Source organism: Muscardinus avellanarius (genome assembly GCF_963383645.1).
Source record: "Muscardinus avellanarius genome assembly, chromosome: 1".
NCBI lineage: Eukaryota > Metazoa > Chordata > Mammalia > Rodentia > Gliridae > Muscardinus > Muscardinus avellanarius.
In genome coordinates, this window is record NC_137786.1 from 31527853 (window position 1) to 31548907 (window position 21055).

Below are 21055 nucleotides of genomic sequence, written 5' to 3' on the forward strand. Positions count from 1 at the left end.
GTTATTATGCCAGGCATTGTTTTGCTGAACAAATGGATATGAACATACCAATCCGAGAAAAACATAGTATGTTAATGGAAAATGCTACTTAAAAATACCAGTAAGCCAAGCGTGGGAAGGAGGGATGGGGAGGGAATGGGGTGGGGATCGTGGTAGGGGCTAACTGGGAGAGATGTGCATGTATGTCTACAAAAGTATTTTCTTTATACCACTATGATGTATGAATACATTGCACCAATAAAAAATAAATTAAAAAAAAATACAAACCGGGAAAGGGGTAAGAAGAGTTAGGTCTCAAAAATGTTAACATTTTAGCCAGTATGATTTAAATGAATTCTAAAAAATTATGACAGTATCAGAGAAATGTGAACACAGTGTTGGACATATTAAGTAGTTACCGTCACTGCTGAAACACATTATAGTGTTATGTGCTATACAAAAAAAAAAAAATCCCTCCTCTCCCCCCACCCCTTCTTGGTACTGGGATTGAACTCGGGGGAATTCTATACCTGAGGGATACCTCCCTAACCATCCTACTTATTGATTTTATTTTGAAACTGGTCTGTAAATTGCCAAGAGTCTCCCTCAGTTGCTGAGGCTGGCCTCAAACCTGTGATCTGTCTCAGCCTCTAAGTACTGGGAGGATAGGCCTGTGCCACCATGCCCAGCTAATCTCCGGTCTCTTAAAGTACACATTGACACATTACAGCAGAGTCACAATGTCTGGTATTTGCTAAAATAATTTAGGAATAGAGGAAGGAAGGCCAAAAGTAAGTGAGAATAGAAAGGGAAGAAAATCTGCCAGGAGTTCGTAGTCACTGAAGCTCTACTTTTATGAATGTTCGAAATGTTTCTGAGCCAGCGAGGTCTGGATCAGTCCACCGGGTAGCCAGGCCACTACTGGGGCCGTCAAGAGTGGGATCGGTACTTGCAACACGGCAGGCACAGAGAAATATTGCAGAAAATAAAAATCAGATGCTTCCCCTGATCAGCAATAACTAGGAGGAAAGGGGCAACAGGAAGTGAAGCCCCTAAGGTGACCAATCAGAGGGTATGGAATAGGGGAGGATGGATCCTCTTTAAAATGCAGGAGGTACATAAACAAATGAATCAAAGTTAATCACCAAACAAGCATGGGATCCAGGGAGGGGAAGGGAATGGGATGGGGGCTGGATGAGGGCTAATTGGATGATGTGTGCTTGTATATCCTCTCAAGTCTTGTACTCCAATGTGATATATGATTACAATGCACCAATTTAAAAAAAGAAAAAGAAAAAAATAATAAAAATAAAATAAAATTTTACAAGTAAAAAAAAAAAAAACCTCAGGGGCTGAGACTATAGCTCCACAGTCTAGATGATAGCATGCTTGCCCCACCAGTGAGATGCTCTGGGTTCAATTCCCAGCACCACAAAAAATAAACAAAACAATAAGATCAAACTAAAAAATAAAATAAAATAAAACATTTTTGCAAGCCAGGCGTGGTGGTGCACCCGTGTAATCCCAGTACTTGGGAGGCTGAGACAGGAGGATCACAGGTTCACGGCCAGGCTCTGCTACTTAGTGAGGCCTCTGCCACTTAGTGAGACACTGTTTTAAAATAAGGAATAAAATAATTGGGCTGGGGGTATGTATAGCTTGGAGGTAGAATGCACCTGGGTTCAACCCCCAGTACCACAAAAAAGAAAAAAAAAGTTTTTGCATTTCTTTCACTATAACTCTATTTGCCTTGTTGGTATTGCTTTTTTTTTTTTTTTCTATATATATCCTTTAAGGCCACATCATTAGATGCATACACATTGCATGGTAGTTGCAAGCATTATTTTCACAAAGCAGGTCATGGAAAGGTAAGTACCATCACCAGATCTGGAGTGTCTCCCAGAAGCCATATGTTAAAAGCTTGATCCCCAGGATGGTGCTGTGTGGAGGTGGTGGGACCTTTAAGAGGTGGAGCCTGGTGGGAGGTTTTAGGTCACTGAGGGAATGGCCTCAGAGGGGATTATGGGATCCATGTCTCTTCCTCTTTTATTTCAGTTTGCTGAAATACCACATGCTCTTGGTATTCTTTCCCACCATCCCTGAGGCCTTAAAACAATGTCTTCCTGATCATGGGATAGAATCTCCAAAACCCTCAGCCATTTAAACCTTTTCTCTTTGTAAGTTCACTATGTCTAGTACTTGTGATAGTATCAGAAAGATAACTAACAGTGGTTCAAAGCTGAGCGACAACAGCTTTACTAAGATGGGCATGCCTACTCGAATGTTTCTGGGGCCACAAATTTAATAAAGTCACTTCTGGAAACATGGTCATATTGAAAAGTAAATGTCCACAATTTCCATTTAAGTGTCTTCAAAATGTAGTTGTCATGACTGAATTAGTATTTGAATGTGATAGAAATTTCAGGTTCAAAGCCAGCCTGAGCTGTTTAGTGAGGCGCTGAGCAACTTGGTGAGATCCTGTTTCCAAATAAAACATAAAATAGGTCTGGGAGTATAGCCCGGAGGCAGAAAGCTCCTGGGTTTCACCCCCAGTACCACCAAAAAAAAAAAAAAAAAAAAAAGAAATTTCACATACATTTTTTTTTAAATATATTGATTAGAAAAAGTTATCTGGAGAGAAAGAGAGAGAGATTTGGTCAATTCCTTTCCAAAGGATTCAATCTCTGCAATTCTATTATTCCCCAGTTGTGGTAATTCCAATTCACTTTGGGACCGGTTATTGGCATCTTGTCCCATTTCACATTGGATCAATAAGAAACTGTCAGCACAGGCAAAATTGTCTAAATATGTGAATTTAGGGTATGTCAGGAAACAGAGATGTTCAAGTTTGTTCAAATATGATATGTATATTTTTATTGAGTTTTCCAGATGGTAGAAAAAGAGTTACTATTTTATTCATATTCCCTTTTATAACAAATAATATCGCTATCCAGGGATAAGTTGATAGATATCTAAGGATATGCAGAATTCTATAGCAAATATTCTTCAGTGTGTGTGTGTGTGTGTGTGTGTGTTTCATAATAATGGTTTGTAATTCTGTTTTTTCCCCAACTGTCTGGTGAGAAGAATTATAAAATGACCACCAGAATTCCCACCCCTTAGCATACATAATATGTATCATGCCATCCCCTGAAGTATAGTTGGAGTCTGACAATATGCTGCGATTATATCACTTCTGTTATTCAGACACAAAGGCATTTTGCAAATTAAAGTAAGGTCTCTAATCAGGTCAATTCCAGTTCATCAAAAGGGGTATTTTCGCAGGTGGGCCTGAACTAGTCAGCTGAGTCCTTACTCTCAGTTTCAAGCAACTACAGATACTCTGCTGCTGGCGTTGAGGACTTTGACATGATGCAGGGAGGCCCATGCGGCAGAGCACAGCAAGCAGCCCCTGGTGCTGAAGACCTTGTCCTGCAGCAGTGAAGTCAAGTCTGCCGCCCTGAGGGAGCTCGGAGCTCTTCCCGAATGCCACTTAGAAGAGAGTACAGCTGGTAAACATCTCAGTTTCATGCAGAGCACAGAACCTAACAAAACCACACCCAGACTTCAGGCCTACATTAACTGAGAGAAGTTTATAAACATGAAATAATAATTTGTATTGCTTTGAGGGTTCAATTAGTGGTAATTGGGAGTCATTCTATTTTTAATTTTTTTTTCCATATTGCATCTTTATTGCAAAAGTCAACATGCTCTTAGAAATTCAGATTGTAATCAATAAAACAAACATTACATATATGAATTTAAATGTATAAACAGGGACTCAGGCTTGCTGCTGCCGCCGCCCACCCACAGCCCACCAAGCCCGTCCGTCCCGTCCGCCGCCACCCACTCCAGACACAGAATATTCATTCATGGATAAAAATGATCTGGTGCAGAAGGCCAAACTGGCCAAGCAGGCTGAGCGATACGATGACATGCCAGCCTGCATGAAGTCTGTAACTGAGCAAGGAGCTGAATCGTCTAATGAAGAGAGGAATCTTCTCTCAGTTGCTTATAAAAATGTTGTAGGAGCCCGTAGATCATCTTGGAGGGTCGTCTCAAGTACTGAGCAAACGATGGAAGGTGCTGAGAAAAAGCAGCAGATGGCTCAAGAATACAGAGAGAAAATTGAGATGGAGCTAAGAGATATCTGCAAGGATGTACCGTCTCTTTTGGGAAAGTTCTTGATCCCCAGTGCTTCACAAGCAGAGAGCAAAGTCTTGTATTTGAAAATGAAAGGGGATTACTACCGTTTCTTGGCTGAGGTTGCTGCTGGTGATGACAAGAAAGGCATTGTGGATCCGTCACAACAAGCATACCAAGAAGCGTTTGAAATCAGCAAAAAGGAAATGCAACCAACGCATCCTATCAGATTGGGTTTGGCCCTTAACTTCTCTGTGTTCTATTCTGAGATTCTGAACTCCCCAGAGAAAGCCTGCTCTCTTGCAAAGACAGCTTTTGATGAAGCCATTGCTGAACTTGATACATTAAGTGAAGAGTCATACAAAGACAGCACGCTCATAATGCAATTACTGAGAGACAACTTGACATTGTGGACATCAGATACCCAAGGAGATGAAACCGAAGCAGGAGAAGGAGAGGAAAAATAACCGGCCTTCCAACTTTTGTCTGCCTCATTCTAAAATTTACACAGTAGACCATTTGTCATCCACGCTGTCCCACAAATAGTTTTTTGTTTACGATTTATGACAGGCTTATGTTACTTCTATTTGAATTTCTATATTTCCCGTGTGGTTTTTATGTTTAATATTAGGGGAGTAGAGCCAGTTAACCTTTAGGGAGTTATCTGCTTTCATCTTGAGGTGGCCAATATGGGGATGTGGAATTTTTATACAAGTTGTAAATGTTTGGCATCGTACGTTAGGTACATTGTGGCTTCACAAGGGCCAGTGTTAAAACTGCTTCCATGTCTAAGCAAAGAAAATTGCCTACATATTGGTTTGTCCTGGTTGGGAATAAAAGGGATGAGTGGTTCCAGTCACGGGTATAGTTATTGTGGGTACTTTAGGGTCTGGAGCACTTACAAGGGTGTGGTAGAAACAGATATCCCATGGATCCTACATGTGCAAATCATGTGTTTCTGGGGACCTAGCCAACCTCTGCGAGTACACCTTTGACTACAGCTCCAGAAGTGCTCTTTTAGACAAAGTTGTGACCCAGTTTACTCTGGATAACGGCAGAAATGGTTCACATTCCATTATTTGTAAAGTTACCTGCTGTTTGCTTTCATTATTTTTGCTACACATTTTATTTGTATTTAAATGTTTTAGGCAACCCAAGAACAAATGTAAAAGTAAAGATGCAGTAAAAATGAATTGCTTGATATTCATTATTTTATGTATATCAAGCATAGCAATTAAACAAAACAAAACCCATGTATCTAACTTTTTTAGGTTTTTTTTTTTTTTGCTTTTGTGATTTTTTTTTCTTTTGATACTTGCCTAACATGCATGTGCTGTAAAAATAGTTAAATGGGGAAATAACTTGAAATGATGGCTAGCTTTGTTTAATGTCTTAAGAAATTTCATGAACAATCCAAGCATAATTGTTAAGAACATGTGTATTAAGTTCATGTAAGTGGAATAAAAGTTTTATGAATGGACTTTTCAACTACTTTCTCTATAGCTTTCATGTAAATTAAACTTATGGTTTTGAGACTTCTCTAAAGAAAATTGTACATTCTTAGAAATTTATTCCTTATTCCCTCTCGGCAGCTAGTGGGCTTTTACGAAGTTTAAATGCAAAGTTTATCATAACAACAAAAATACTACTAATACTACTATCATTCTCAACCATATCTCATATTCCCCTCTCCCCCACTGCCATAAAAATGAAAATTTACCTAGGGGAGGGGGAGATTGATTGAATGAAAGTAACGTGTTCCATTTAAAATTTTGGTATATGGAAATTTCTTTTTTTGGTGGTACTGGGGTTCCTGGAAGCCCTTCTATCTCCGGGCTACACTCCCAGACCTATTTTTACATTTTTATTTGGAAACAGGGTCTCCTAAGCCAGCGTGCACGGCTGGCTTCGAACCTGCGCGATCCTCCTGTCTCTGCCTCCCAAGCGTGGGGATTACAAGCTTGCGCCACCACGCCCGGTGGTATATGGCATTTTCTAACTTAGGAAGCTGAAATGTTCTTGGCCCATCATGATAGTGGGTAACATTAAGTTTTGTGCTTCCACATTATTTTGTCTTTTAAACCATGCAGGAGGAATCACAATACCTGACTTTAAACCATACTACAAAGCCATTGTAATAAAACAGCATGGTACTGGCAAAAAAAACAGATACACAGACCAATGGAGCAGAATAGAAGACCCAGAAACAAGTCCACACGCTTTCAGCCATTTGATTTTTGACAAAGGGGCCAAAAACATACACTGGAGAAAAGATAGCCTGTTCAACAAATGGTGTCGGCAAAAGTGGTTAACCATATGCAGAAAATTGGAAATTAATTCCACTTTCTCACCCTGTACAAAAGTCAATTTGAGATGGATCAAAGACTTGGAAATCAAACCAGAGACTTTGAAGCTCCTTGAAGAGAGCATAGGTCCAACACTGCAACACATAGGCACAGATAAACACTTTCTCAACAGACCCCAAAGGCACAACAAATTAAAAGGCAAATCAATACGTGGGATTGCATGAAACTGAAGAGCTTCTGTCCAGCAAAGGAAACTATCAAGAACCTCAACTGAGAGCCAACAGAATGGGAGAAGATTTTTGCCACCTACACCTCTGATAGAGGACTAATATTTAGAATATACAGAGAACTCAAGAAACTCAACACTAAGAAAACAAAGCATCCAATAACAAAATGGGCAAATGAACTAAATAGACACTTCACAAAAGAAGATATTCAAATGGCCAATAAATGCATGAAAAAATGCTCAACATAACTGGCAATCAGAGAGGTGCAAATCAAAACTACCCTGAGATTTCACCTAACTCCAACTAGAATGGCAACCATTCAAAACACAAACAATAATAGATGCTGTCGAGGATGTGGAGAAGTGGGGACTCTAAGACATTGTTGGTGGGATTGCAAATTAGTGCAACCACTTTGGAAAACAGTATGGAGAATCCTCAGAAGAATGGGAACAAATCTACCATTTGATCCAGCAATACCACTTCTGGGTATCTGCCCAAAAGAAAAGAAACCAAACTACCAAACTAATGCATGTGTATCTATGTTCATAGCTGCACAATTCACCATAGCCAAACTATGGAACCAGCCAAGATGTCCATCAACAGATGAATGGATTACAAAACTGTGGGATATGTACACAATGGAATTTTACTCAGCCATCAAAAAAACCTCAATTACATTATTTTCATGGAAATGGATGGAACTGGAGGACATTAGGCTAAGTGAGATTAGTCAGTCACAAAAAATAAGAAATCAGATGCTTTCCCTAATATATGAGAGTTAGGGAGAAATGGGTCATAGGAGGAACTCTAGATGAAAAAAGAAATTCTATAGAGGAGCAAACAAGACAACCTAAAGGAGGAGAAAGGAGAGGGAAAGAGGAAAATTTCTAAAACACACAATGTACTTAAACATATCGAAGTCAACCACTAAGCCAAAGCAAGGGAGGGAGGGACGGGGAGGGAATCTGGTGGGAATTGGGTAGGGTTTAAGTCAGTGATGTGTACATGTATGTACACACAAGTTTTTTACCCCAATATGATGTATGAATATAATACACCAATAAAAAAAATAATAATGGCCTGCCTTTGATTTTGATCCTTTATCTAATTGTCAGGTGTGTAAGGTTACCTTTCTTTTTTAGCCTTCTCTTTTGTCACCAACCACTTCTACTTGGTGGCCATGTACTTGGAAAAAGGCCGCATGATCTTTCTGGCTCCACTCAACGCCTAAGATATCCTGCTTCCTGTGCTTGCATCCCACAAATTATTTCCCACATCCTCTTTACTGCAGCACCTCTCTCCTTAGTTGATGAGATTGTGTTTACGCCCTGTAAACCCTACCGACCCTCAATGGTCCGTCATTGTCTGCCTTTGAAATCCTCCCTCTTCCTCTCTTTAAATACTAATGGCGCTAAGTTACACCCAAAGCTCACCCTACAGAATATTTCTTCAGTACTTTACAGAAAACATCAAACAAAAATGCCATTTTAAAAGAGGCGTATTTTTTTCCTTTTAGAATGTAGGCTCCTCAAGAGCAGGGACAACGTTTTCTGTATTTTCTATTGTGCCTAGTACACTGTAAATGCTCAATAAATATTGATGACGGGAAGGAAAAAATAAACGTATAAACAGAAATTCAATAATACCTCCTGTTATACTATTACACAAGTTCATAATTTTGTAAAAACTATAATACAGGCATACTATACATCAAGAGGAACCACTATTCCTTTTTTTTTTTATCAGTATTACGGATGTCTTTATTCGTGGGAGATCGGCCTCCAGCCTCCGCGTGGCCCCGGGGGCTGGTGGCGGGGGGAGAGTGCGTCCCTCCCTCTCGGGCTCCTCTCCAGACTCTCTTCTTCCTGACCAGGAGGCCCTGGTCCCCTCCCGGAATCACCGGGCTCCACCTCCTAGCTTCCGGCCCCGCCCCCTGTGGGGCAGGGGCGACTCGAACCTTTCATCCTGACCTCTTTGACTAAGGGGTGCAGATGGGTGATGTTTTGTTCATCTAGCGACTTCCTGCTGAGAAGGGGCGCCGTCAGTCAGTCAGTCTGGGCCCCAGGTCGGGAGAAATCGGAATCTGAGCCGCTGGAAGGGAGCAGGTGGCTGTGGTCGCAGCGAGAGTTGGAGGTTACCCTGGAGAGCTTGGTGACTGGTTTGCTTTGAGGAGACTAACAGGCAAGGTGCTATTAAAGAAAAAGAAAATTGTGAGAGCGGAACCCAGGCTGGGCAGAAGCCCTTTTAGATGCAAGGCAGTCACTAGATCTACTAACTTAAATAGCAACATTTTCCCAAGGAGAACGTCTACCGCCCCTTTAGCAGTTTTTCATTAGACCAGAGTTATTAATAGCAGCAACTTCCCCCACACCACTCTTTTCAGCATCGAGTGAGTATGGATTTGTCTGGTCAAACACCTGTTACTGCATTAGGAGCGTTACCCATTTTAGAAGTTTAATACTTAGGCAATTTGGCATCCGAGGAGGGAGAGCACCATAGTATGTAAACGAGTGGACCTGCTAAAATATAAACATCAAAGAGAGTTATGTCGAGAGAAACAAAGTTTAGTGGATCCCAACACCGTGCAAGAGAATTTGTCCTTGCCGTCATCACCCTGGACCGAGATTTGAGAAGGAAACTAAGGCCTGAAAGATCGAGCAGGCCACCAAAGAGGAAACTGGCTTACCCTGTACCTGTAGTTACCCTGGGCCAGCAAGGAAGATGGAGGAAGGAGGACGAGGGATTCCAGGAGCTGTCAGTCCTTGGTCAGACCAAATAGGGCCAGCGGCGGGTCCTTGTCCAGAAGGGTAGACCCCCTGTAGTGAGGTACAAGAGGTCCACCACTTTTTAAAGGACACTCGCCTTTCCAATGGCCATTTACTCCACACCTGAAACAGGCTCCTGGAGATAGTTGTCTTTACTGTCGTCCTCTCCTGGGTGGCACTTGCCACCCAGAGGGCTGCCCTTCCTCCTCCGGCCTCAGGGCTGCTATCAGGGCTTGGGACTGTAAGTCCACCATCTGACGAAGATGGAGAGTACGTTCCACTTCGGCCTGTTCCTCTCTGGAATTAAAGACTTTAAATGCCATGTTCATCAAGTCTCGAACAGGAGTCTGCGGGCCATCCTCAGCTTTCTTTAGCTTTTTTCTTATGTCAGGAGCCGCTTGCCCAATGAAATGGGTGGCCAATATGATCGAGCCTGCCTCAGAGGATGGATCTAGACGGGTATAGCGTGTAAGGGCCTCTCGCAACCGGTTAAGAAAAACTGCTGGGTTTTCATTTGGACCCTGGGTGATTTCCCTAAGCTTATCGTAATTAACCGCCTTATGGGAGGCATCTCGCATACCATCAAGAAGACATTTTATCATATAATTTCTTACTTCTATTCCCTCCTTTACATTATAATTCCAGTGGGGCTCCTCAGATGGAACTGCAGCTGCACCGATAGGAAGCCCTGGATCTGTTAAATGAGCCTGGTCAGCCCTCTCTCTGGCTCCCTTCAGGATTCGATCACGTTTGTCTGGAGTTAGAGAAGAGGTTAGAATGATATGCAAATCCCGCCAAGTTAAATCGTATGCCTGCACAATATGTTGGAATTCCTTGATAAAACCAGAAGGATTGGTAGAAAAGGACCCCAGTCTCTTTTCCAGTTTAGTGAGGTCTGGAAGGTTAAAAGGGACATGGACCCGGACCACCCCTTCTGCCCCAGCCACTTCGCGAAGTGGGGCCAGGAGAGAGGAAGATGGGGCTTGTAACCCAGCTGGGTCAGACCCCGGCCCCCACGTTTCATTGCAAGATGGCGTCTGTGGGTCCGCAGAATTGTAAGCCTGTGTCGCGTCCCTCGACCAGCGATTAAGACACGACACGAAGCTCTTCTTGCAAGTCGTTTATTCAGGATACTCGTAATAACGGAATGGCAGAATGGCATGGCCTGGCAAAGATCTGCCTTGCGCAGGGGATTATAAACATTAACCCTCCCAATCACTCCCTGCCACGTCTCACTCACTCATTGGCTCATGCTCGTCAGGCCACCACCACGTCATGCGTTACATAACCTTAGCCTCCAAATATGGAGTTGCTTCCTGCACAGCCATGTGTCAATCAAGCTCAGAGGCAGGAAGCCGGCGCCATTTTCTAGTTCAGAGGCAGGAAGCCGGCACCATCTTCTAATGGTGGCTCGCCACAAGCCTGTGACCCAGAAGGGCCACCAGGTGGCGCCTGTGAGTTGCCACGTGGTGTCCAAGATGGCGGCTGTGGCTGATGGGATACTCCAGCCAGCATGCCCTGGGCAGCAGTAGAGCCGGTAGAGGGAGAAAACAGAAAATGCAGCCGCCAGAAGGGCTGTACATACTCGAGGTCACACCATTTTGCTGACCACGTGCAAAATTCACTGAGAGCCATCAGTGTCCTAGGATCTAGCGTGCCCATGGGAGGCCATCGAAAGTTATTGGTTAGGTCATATGTCGGCCAGACCTTAGTGCAGAGAGACACGAGTCTTTCAGGGGACAGTTCCCCCAGAGAATCCCAAAGCCTGCAGATTAGTCAACACACTGCCCAGCGGAGACTGAGAGTCAATCTCAATCTTTGATGGCTGACTTCCCCCCATGACTTGTAAGTGGGCAAGAACAAAGGTAGGTATCCCCAGCGTCCCAGGGCCTTGCCTAGTTCGGTAATACAGATCAGGTGTGCCAGAGAGAACACGTCTCTTGTCTCTGTACACCCCTCAATCGTCCTGAATGACCGGAGAACTGGAGGATACCGGTATACCGGGTTTAATAGCAGTCAGTCAGTCAGTCAGTCAGTCAGTCAGAATCCTCCGAGTTAGGCAGAACCCACTTACTCCCTTAAGAGGAAGCTTACCGCTGAGAGAGGCTGCTGTGGAGATCTGGCCTGAAGATGGCTGTGAAAAGTTTTTTAAAAATGGCTGCCGACTCCTAGGATTGGTTAGGAGTGGAAACTGGGAGGGATTAAAGATGGCGGGGCCTCCAGTGAAGCCATGAGGTGGGAGGGGTTAAGGATGGCAGGCCTCCAGTGAGGCCATGAGGTAGGAGGGGTTACAGTGGGGCCAAGATGGTGGCCCCCCCAGTGATTACACGTGGGCCAAAGATGGCGGGCCAAAGCTTGCAGCCTCCCCCCCACAGTGATCCCATGTGGCTGCTTACCGGAATGGCTGGGCCGGGGCAGCAGGGGTGGGCGGGCAGAGGGTGAAGGGTGCGATCAGCAGAGAGCCGGCGCAGGGGCCTGCGCCATCTGGCAGGCAGGGGCGGGCGGGTCTAAGCAACGCCAGGCGCAGAGAAGGCATGTGCGGCACAGGCTGGACTTGGCGGGCCGGGGGCCGTTTAGCAGAGTGGCGCCGCCCGGGGCAGGCGGGTGGCGGCGCTAAGCAGCACAGTCTGGCGTGGCGGGGTCCACGGGGCGGGCGTGGCAGTCCGCAGGGCCATGGGCCTGTCCCGGTGATGGGAGCGGCACGCGCCGGCAGCGCAGGCCCATCCTGGGGTCCGCGGGCGCGGCGGCGCGGTCCTCGGGCGCGCGCGCGCGGCGGTGCGGGTGCCCAGAGTGGCGTGGGCGCGGCTCGGGCCGCAGGCGCAGCGCCAGGTGCAGAGAAAGCATAGGTGCGCGGGGCGGGGGTCCGCGGGCAGCGCGGTCTCGTCCCGGTGGTGGCGGGAGTGGCGCATCGGCGGCGCAGGCCCATCCAGGCGGCGGGCAGCTCGGGCCGCAGGCGTGGCGCGGGCGGGCGGCGCACGTGGGCTGGCGGGCGCGGCACGGCCCATCCCAGCGGAGGCGGGCGGCGCGGTCTCGTCCTGGCGGCGCCGCGTATCTTCTTTCAGCTTTTTGCAGAAGCCAGCGGGGCGGGCGGGTGGGCGCGCACAGATCCAAGCCAGGTCCCATAAGTCCGGTACGGGTTCGGCACCAATATAAAAGGTTTTGGCGAGTCCCCTTGGCGCATAGATACACGAGGAGATCCATAATCGGTATTACGGATGTCTTTATTCATGGGAGATCAGCCTGCGTGGCCGCGGGGGCTGTTGGCGGGGGGGAGAGTGCATCCCTCCCTCTCGGGCTCCTCTCCAGACTCCCCACTATTCCTTTTCGCATGATTTTTTTTTCTTCTTTTTGAAATAATGATCCATCACCACAGACCTTTTTCACCTTAACAGGACTGCTTTCCAATTTGTCATCTCAACTGGTGACAATATTTTCCCAATATTATATGAAGAGATCAAGAAAAATTTTGCATTCCTTGGGGTTACCTTTTTGAGCATGAACAGAGATTTAGTAAATCCAGCTGATCTAACCAGACTAGTGGTCTCTATTGCCGATCAGCTACTTATAAAGGTATCATGCACATTCAGAAAAACAGCAGAAATAGCTTCTGATACTATATGTTATCTGTTTTCAGGAAGATGTCAAGAAAATGAGTTGTGGGAGCGATTTGCTTTCAAGAGAAATCCCACTGTTGGGAATTTGAGGGTGGGGGTTTCAGGAGCCATTCTTAAAAGGGCCCCCAGGAGAAGGCAACAGGGTGCTGACAGCTGGAAGGAAAATGAGTGAGTCTCTGGTATACCAAGACTGTTGCTGAAGATTTAGTGGAAAGCTGAGAAAGTTTTGTTTTCACAAAGAAACGAACAATGCTGTCATTATAATGAAGACTGGCAAGGATAAACGCCTGGTGGGACTGGATGAGGAACTTGAGGGCATTTCACGGGATGAACTTAAAGATGAGCTACCTGAACAGCAACCTCGCTTCACTGTGTACCGCGACAGGTATCCACATGATGATGGAAGAGTTTCATATCCTCTGTGCCTGATTTTCTCCAGTCCTTTAGGATGTAAGCCTGAACAATGGATGATGTATGCTGAGAGTAAGAATAAGTTGGTCCAAACAGCTGAGTTAACCAAGGTATTTGAAATAAATACTGAAGACTTGGTTACATGATAAACTGTGATTTTTCCACTAATGTGAACTTCTGTGTTTCTAATGTATTTATGTATTAACCTGACCATACTGGAACCAGACATAACTACTTATTTATGCCTAAAAATGCACTGTTACTTACAGTTTGTTTCCTGTGGTAAAGAGAAATTCTTCATTTGTGCAGTTTGAACAAACAGAAAATCATCTTCATAGTAATGAAACCTTGTAAAGTGTTTCCTTATATTTGTAATTGTTAAGTAAACGACTTTTCTCTAGGGACTTTTTGCACTCTTATGACTAATTTCTTTAACTCATGGTTCAGAACTTATTAGTGTTTACAGACGCCATTGGAAAGTGGGTATTATATAGACAACAGTCGTCTCCTTTTGACAACTATTGAATATTATCAATTTATATATGAAAATAGCATATTATCACTTGTCAAATAGTTGAAATTAAGTTGGAGTTTAAGACTTGAGTTACCCAATTTTGAGCCACAAGTAGTAATTTACTGTAACATAACCTGCATTACAAGAACATTTCCCCCCAATTTCATATCTCTTTCAGTTTCCTGTATATTTTTAATTAAGTCTAGAAACTCTGTTCATCAATCATTCATTTTAGGTCAGTAGTTAGATTTTATGACAGAGTAGTTAGGTTTATGGCTATTAGATTTTCTTCTTATGGAAAAGCATCTAGTTTTAGAATTGGTAGGTTATAATAACAAAGGAGTCATTCCTGACATGTCATTTCAAGTAGTTTTGAATCTAGGTTATTAACACTTAAAAAACATCTCTTAATATCTTGTGAACACTAATTATGTCAAGTATATTAATACTGTGCTTTTGATTTGTTAGATTTAAAATTAGTTTAACACTTTTATACTTCCAATATTCTAGAATTGGTGAAATTGCTACTTTTTAAAGGGTTCAAGTAAAACAATTTTCTAAAGTGTTTATCTGAAATTTATAATAAAAAGAACTTAGTATTTTTATTTTTTTTTTCTTGCCAATATTTATTTTTTTTAATTAATTTATTTTTTAATTGGTGCATTGTAGTCATATATCAATCACATTGGAGTACAAGACTTGAGAGGATATACAAGCACACATCATCCAATTAGCCCTCCTCCAGCCCCCGTCCCATTCCCTCCCCCTCCCTCCATCCCACACTTCTTTGGTGATTTACCTTGATACATTTGTTTATGTACCTCCTGCATTTTAAAGAGGCTCCGTCCTCCAGTATTACATACCCTCTGATTGATCACATTAGTTGCTTCACTATAGGGCCCTTTCTATAGCTCAACCTCTTCCTGTTGCCCTTTTCCTCCTAGTTATTGCTGATTAAGAGAAGCGTCTGATTTATATTTTCTGCGATATTTCTCTGTGCATGCTGTGTTGCAAGTACCAATCCCACTCTTGATGGTCCCAGTAGTGGCCTGGCTACTCAGTGGACTGATCCGGACCTCGCTGGCTCACGCAGCGGCCTTGCCTCATGGGAGGACCCAGTTCTGGTCTCGCTGGCCCCTGAACCGGTCAAACCCCTAAGCTGGCTTTGGTCCCGACCTTGGAGGCCGCAGGAGTGAACTTGCCTCACGCCAGGCTCCGATGCTGGCCATTGGCCCCTGCACCGGTCTAACCCCTTGGCAGGATTCCAATCCCGGCCTCGGAGGCCCCAACACTGGTAATGCCTCACGGCAGGCTCCGATGGCGGCCTCACTGGCCCCAGCACTGGCCTAACCCCTTGACAGGCTCTTATCCTGGCCTCAGAGGCCCCAGTACCGGCCTTGCCTCACGGCAGGCTCCGATGCCGGCCTCGCTGGCCCCAGCGCCGGCCTAACCCCTCGGCAGGCTCTTATCCTGGCCTCGGAGGCCCCAGTACTGGCCTTGCCTCAAGGCAGGCTCCGATGCCGGCCTTGCTGGCCCCAGCACCGGCCTAGCCCCTTGGCAGGCTCTTATCCTGGCCTCGGAGGCCACAGTACCGGCCTTGCCTCACGGCAGGCTCCGATGCCGGCCTCGCTGGCCCCAGCACCGGCCTAACCCCTCGGCAGGCTCCGATCCCGGCCTCGGAGGCCCCAGGACTGGTCATGCCCCACGGCAGGCTCCGCTGCTGGCCTCGTTGGCCCCAGCACTGGCCTAACCCCTCGGCAAGCTCTTATCCTGGCCTCGGAGGCCCCAGTACCGGCCTTGCCTCACGGCAGGCTCCGATGCCGGCCTCGCTGGCCCCAGCACCGGCCTAACCCCTCGGCAGGCTCTTATCCTGGCCTCGAGGCCCCAGTACCGGCCTTGCCTCAAGGCAGGCTCCGATGCCGGCCTCGCTGGCCCCAGCACCGGGCTAACCCCTCAGCAGGCTCTTATCCTGGCCTCGGAGGCCCCAGTACCGGCCTTGCCTCACGGCAGGCTCCGATGCCGGCCTCGCTGGCCCCAGCACCGGCCTAACCCCTCGGCAGGCTCTTATCCTGGCCTCGAGGCCCCAGTACCGGCCTTGCCTCAAGGCAGGCTCCGATGCCGGCCTCGCTGGCCCCAGCACCGGGCTAACCCCTCAGCAGGCTCTTATCCTGGCCTCGGAGGCCCCAGTACCGGCCTTGCCTCACGGCAGGCTCCGATGCCGGCCTCGCTGGCCCCAGCACCGGCCTAACCCCTCGGCAGGCTCTTATCCTGGCCTCGAGGCCCCAGTACCGGCCTTGCCTCAAGGCAGGCTCCGATGCCGGCCTCGCTGGCCCCAGCACCGGCCTAACCCCTCAGCAGGCTCTTATCCTGGCCTCGGAGGCCCCAGTACCAGCCTTGCCTCACGGCAGGCTCCGATGCCGGCCTCGCTGGCCCCAGCACCGGCCTAACCTCTCGGCAGGCTCTTATCCTGGCCTCGAGGCCCCAGTACCGGCCTTGCCTCAAGGCAGGCTCCGATGCCGGCCTCGCTGGCCCCAGCACCGGGCTAACCCCTCAGCAGGCTCTTATCCTGGCCTCGGAGGCCCCAGTACCGGCCTTGCCTCACGGCAGGCTCCGATGCCGGCCTCGCTGGCCCCAGCACCGGCCTAACCCCTCGGCAGGCTCTTATCCTGGCCTCGAGGCCCCAGTACCGGCCTTGCCTCAAGGCAGGCTCCGATGCCGGCCTCGCTGGCCCCAGCACCGGCCTAACCCCTCAGCAGGCTCTTATCCTGGCCTCGGAGGCCCCAGTACCGGCCTTGCCTCACGGCAGGCTCCGATGCCGGCCTCGCTGGCCCCAGCACCGGCCTAACCCCTCGGCAGGCTCTTATCCTGGCCTCGAGGCCCCAGTACCGGCCTTGCCTCAAGGCAGGCTCCGATGCCGGCCTCGCTGGCCCCAGCACCGGCCTAACCCCTCAGCAGGCTCTTATCCTGGCCTCGGAGGCCCCAGTACCGGCCTTGCCTCACGGCAGGCTCCGATGCCGGCCTCGCTGGCCCCAGCACCGGCCTAACCCCTCGGCAGGCTCTTATCCTGGCCTCGAGGCCCCAGTACCGGCCTTGCCTCAAGGCAGGCTCCGATGCCGGCCTCGCTGGCCCCAGCACCGGCCTAACCCCTCAGCAGGCTCTTATCCTGGCCTCGGAGGCCCCAGTACCGGCCTTGCCTCACGGCAGGCTCCGATGCCGGCCTCGCTGGCCCCAGCACCGGCCTAACCCCTCGGCAGGCTCTTATCCTGGCCTCGAGGCCCCAGTACCGGCCTTGCCTCAAGGCAGGCTCCGATGCCGGCCTCGCTGGCCCCAGCACCGGCCTAACCCCTCAGCAGGCTCTTATCCTGGCCTCGGAGGCCCCAGTACCAGCCTTGCCTCACGGCAGGCTCCGATGCCGGCCTCGCTGGCCCCAGCACCGGCCTAACCCCTCGGCAGGCTCTTATCCTGGCCTCGAGGCCCCAGTACCGGCCTTGCCTCAAGGCAGGCTCCGATGCCGGCCTCGCTGGCCCCAGCACCGGGCTAACCCCTCAGCAGGCTCTTATCCTGGCCTCGGAGGCCCCAGTACCGGCCTTGCCTCACGGCAGGCTCCGATGCCGGCCTCGCTGGCCCCAGCACCGGCCTAACCCCTCGGCAAGCTCTTATCCTGGCCTCGAGGCCCCAGTACCGGCCTTGCCTCAAGGCAGGCTCCGATGCCGGCCTCGCTGGCCCCAGCACCGGGCTAACCCCTCAGCAGGCTCTTATCCTGGCCTCGGAGGCCCCAGTACCGGCCTTGCCTCACGGCAGGCTCCGATGCCGGCCTCGCTGGCCCCAGCACCGGCCTAACCCCTCGGCAGGCTCTTATCCTGGCCTCGAGGCCCCAGTACCGGCCTTGCCTCAAGGCAGGCTCCGATGCCGGCCTCGCTGGCCCCAGCACCGGCCTAACCCCTCAGCAGGCTCTTATCCTGGCCTCGGAGGCCCCAGTACCGGCCTTGCCTCACGGCAGGCTCCGATGCCGGCCTCGCTGGCCCCAGCACCGGCCTAACCCCTCGGCAGGCTCTTATCCTGGCCTCGAGGCCCCAGTACCGGCCTTGCCTCAAGGCAGGCTCCGATGCCGGCCTCGCTGGCCCCAGCAGCGGCCTAACCCCTCGGCAGGCTCCGATCCCGGCCTCGGAGGCCCCAGCACTGGTCATGCCTCAAGGCAGGCTCCGATGCCGGCCTCGCTGGCCCCAGCACCGGCCTAACCCCTTGGCAGGCTCTTATCCTGGCCTCGGAGGCCCCAGTACTGGCCTTGCCTCACGGCAGGCTCCGATGCCGGCCTCGCTGGCCCCAGCACAGGCCTAACCCCTCGGCATGCTCCGATCCCGGCCTCGGAGGCCCCAGCACTGGTCATGCCTCACGGCAGGCTCCGCTGCCGGCCTCGTTGGCCCCAGCACCGGCCTAACCCCTCGGCAAGCTCTTATCCTGGCCTCGGAGGCCCCAGTACCGGCCTTGCCTCACGGCAGGCTCCGATGCCGGCCTCGCTGGCCCCAGCACCGGCCTAACCCCTCGGCAGCCTCTTGTCCTGGCCTCGGAGGCCCCAGTACCGGCCTTGCCTCACGGCAGGCTCCGATGCCGGCCTCGCTGGCCCCAACAGCGGCCTAACCCCTCGGCAGGCTCCGATCCCGGCCTCGGAGGCTCCAGCACTGGTCATGCCTCAAGGCAGGCTCCGATGCCGGCCTCGCTGGCCCCAGCACCGGCCTAACCCCTTGGCAGGCTCTTATCCTGGCCTCGGAGGCCCCAGTACTGGCCTTGCCTCAAGGCAGGCTCCGATGCCGGCCTCGCTGGCCCCAGCACCGGCCTAACCCCTCGGCATGCTCCGATCCCGGCCTCGGAGGCCCCAGCACTGGTCATGCCTCACGGCAGGCTCCGCTGCCGGCCTCGTTGGCCCCAGCACCGGCCTAACCCCTCGGCAAGCTCTTATCCTGGCCTCGGAGGCCCCAGTACCGGCCTTGCCTCAAGGCAGGCTCCGATGCCGGCCTCACTGGCCCCAGCACTGGCTAACCCCTCGGCAGGCTCTTATCCTGGCCTCGGAGGCCCCAGTACCGGCCTTGCCTCATGGCAGGCTCCGATGCCGGCCTCGCTGGCCCCAGCAGCGGCCTAACCCCTCGGCAGGCTCTTATCCTGGCCTCGGAGGCCCCAGTACCGGCCTTGCCTCACGGCAGGCTCCGATGCCGGCCTTGCTGGCCCCAGCACCGGCCTAACCCCTCGGCAGGCTCTTATCCTGGCCTAGAGGCCCCAGTACCGGCCTTGCCTCAAGGCAGGCTCCGATGCCGGCCTCACTGGCCCCAGCACTGGCCTAACCCCTCGGCAGGCTCTTATCCTGGCCTCGGAGGCCCCAGTACCGGCCTTGCCTCAAGGCAGGCTCCGATGCCGGCCTCGCTGGCCCCAGCAGCGGCCTAACCCCTCGGCAGGCTCCAATCCCAGCCTCGGAGGCCCCAGCACTGGTCATGTCTCAAGGCAGGCTCCGATGCCGGCCTCGCTGGCCCCAGCACCGGCCTAGCCCCTTGGCAGGCTCTTATCCTGGCCTCGGAGGCCCCAGTACCGGCCTTGCCTCACGGCAGGCTCCGATGCCGGCCTCGCTGGCCCCAGCACCGGCCTAACCCCTCGGCATGCTCCGATCCCGGCCTCGGAGGCCCCAGCACTGGTCATGCCTCACGGCAGGCTCCGCTGCCGGCCTCGTTGGCCCCAGCCCCGGCCTAACCCCTCGGCAAGCTCTTATCCTGGCCTCGGAGGCCCCAGTACCGGCCTTGCCTCACAGCAGGCTCCGATGCCGGCCTCGCTGGCCCCAGCACCGGCCTAACCCCTCGGCAGGCTCTTATCCTGGCCTCAAGGCCCCAGTACCGGCCTTGCCTCAAGGCAGGCTCCGATGCCGGCCTCGCTGGCCCCAGCACCGGCCTAACCCCTCAGCAGGCTCTTATCCTGGCCTCGGAGGCCCCAGTACCGGCCTTGCCTCATGGCAGGCTCCGATGCCGGCCTCACTGGCCCCAGCAGCGGCCTAACCCCTCGGCAGGCTTTGATCCCGGCCTCAGAGGCCCCAGTACCGGCCTTGCCTCAAGGCAGGCTCCGATGCCGGCCTCGGTGGCCCCAGCAGCGGCCTAACCCCTCGGCAGGCTCCCATCCCGGCCTCGGAGGCCCCAGCACTGGTCATGCCTCAAGGCAGACTCCGATGCCGGCCCTGCTGGCCCCAGCACCGGCCTAACCCCTCGGCAGGCTCTTGTCCTGGCCTCGGAGGCCCCAGTACCGGCCTTGCCTCAAGGCAGGCTCCGATGCCGGCCTCGCTGGCCCCAGCACCGGCCTAACCCCTCAGCAGGCTCTTATCCTGGCCTCGGAGGCCCCAGCACCGGCCTAACCCCTCGGCAGGCTCTTATCCTGGCCTCGGAGGCCCAAGTACCGGCCTTGCCTCATGGCAGGCTCTGATGCCAGGCTCGCTGGCCCCAGCACCGGCCTAACCCCTCAGCAGGCTCCGGTCCCGTCCTTGGGGGCCCCAACACTGGCCTTGCCTCACGGCAGGCTCCGATGCCGGCCTCGCTGACCCCAGCACCGGCCTAACCCCTCAGCAAGTTCCGGACCCGACCTCGGAGGCCCTAGCACAAGCCTTGCATCATGGCAGGCTCAAATCCGGCCTCGCTGGCCCCAGCATCGGTCTAACCCCTCTGCAGGTTCCAATCCCGGCCACGGAGGCCTCAGTAGTGGCCCTGCCTCACAGCAAGCTCCGATGTCGGCCACTGGCCCCGGCGCCCGCCTAACCCCTCAGCAGGTTCCGATCACTGTCTCTGTGGTTAGTATTTCAAAGGTTCCAGTTGTAATGTATCAGATCTCTGCCTCCCCCGAATATTGGCCACTGGCATTGCCACTGCCTCCACCGTTTCAAATCCTTCCCAGGCTCTTTTTCCACTCTGAATGTTGTCCAGTGTTCCTAAGCATGCGTGATGGTAGCATTCGACATTTGGTGTAATTTCTCCAAAAAAATAAAGTTGGTAAGATCCGGTTTCTGCTTCTCCTGAATACAAGTCTCTACCACCATCGCGAAGAACTCTTTCAACACCGCATTTCTCCTTGG

General features: G+C 51.1%; 1 protein-coding gene across 1 annotated transcript; it reads left to right on the forward strand.

Annotated features, from left to right (window-relative positions):
* Positions 1-3818: 3818 nt before the first annotated feature.
* On the forward strand, positions 3819-4589 carry LOC308266312 (14-3-3 protein zeta/delta-like; the record flags this gene model as incomplete). Its single annotated transcript, XM_080700485.1, has 1 exon — positions 3819-4589. The coding sequence occupies exon 1, from the start codon at positions 3852-3854 to the stop codon at positions 4587-4589; it is 738 nt and encodes a 245-aa protein (XP_080556611.1). The 5' UTR covers positions 3819-3851.
* Between the last annotated feature and the right edge of the window lie 16466 nt (positions 4590-21055).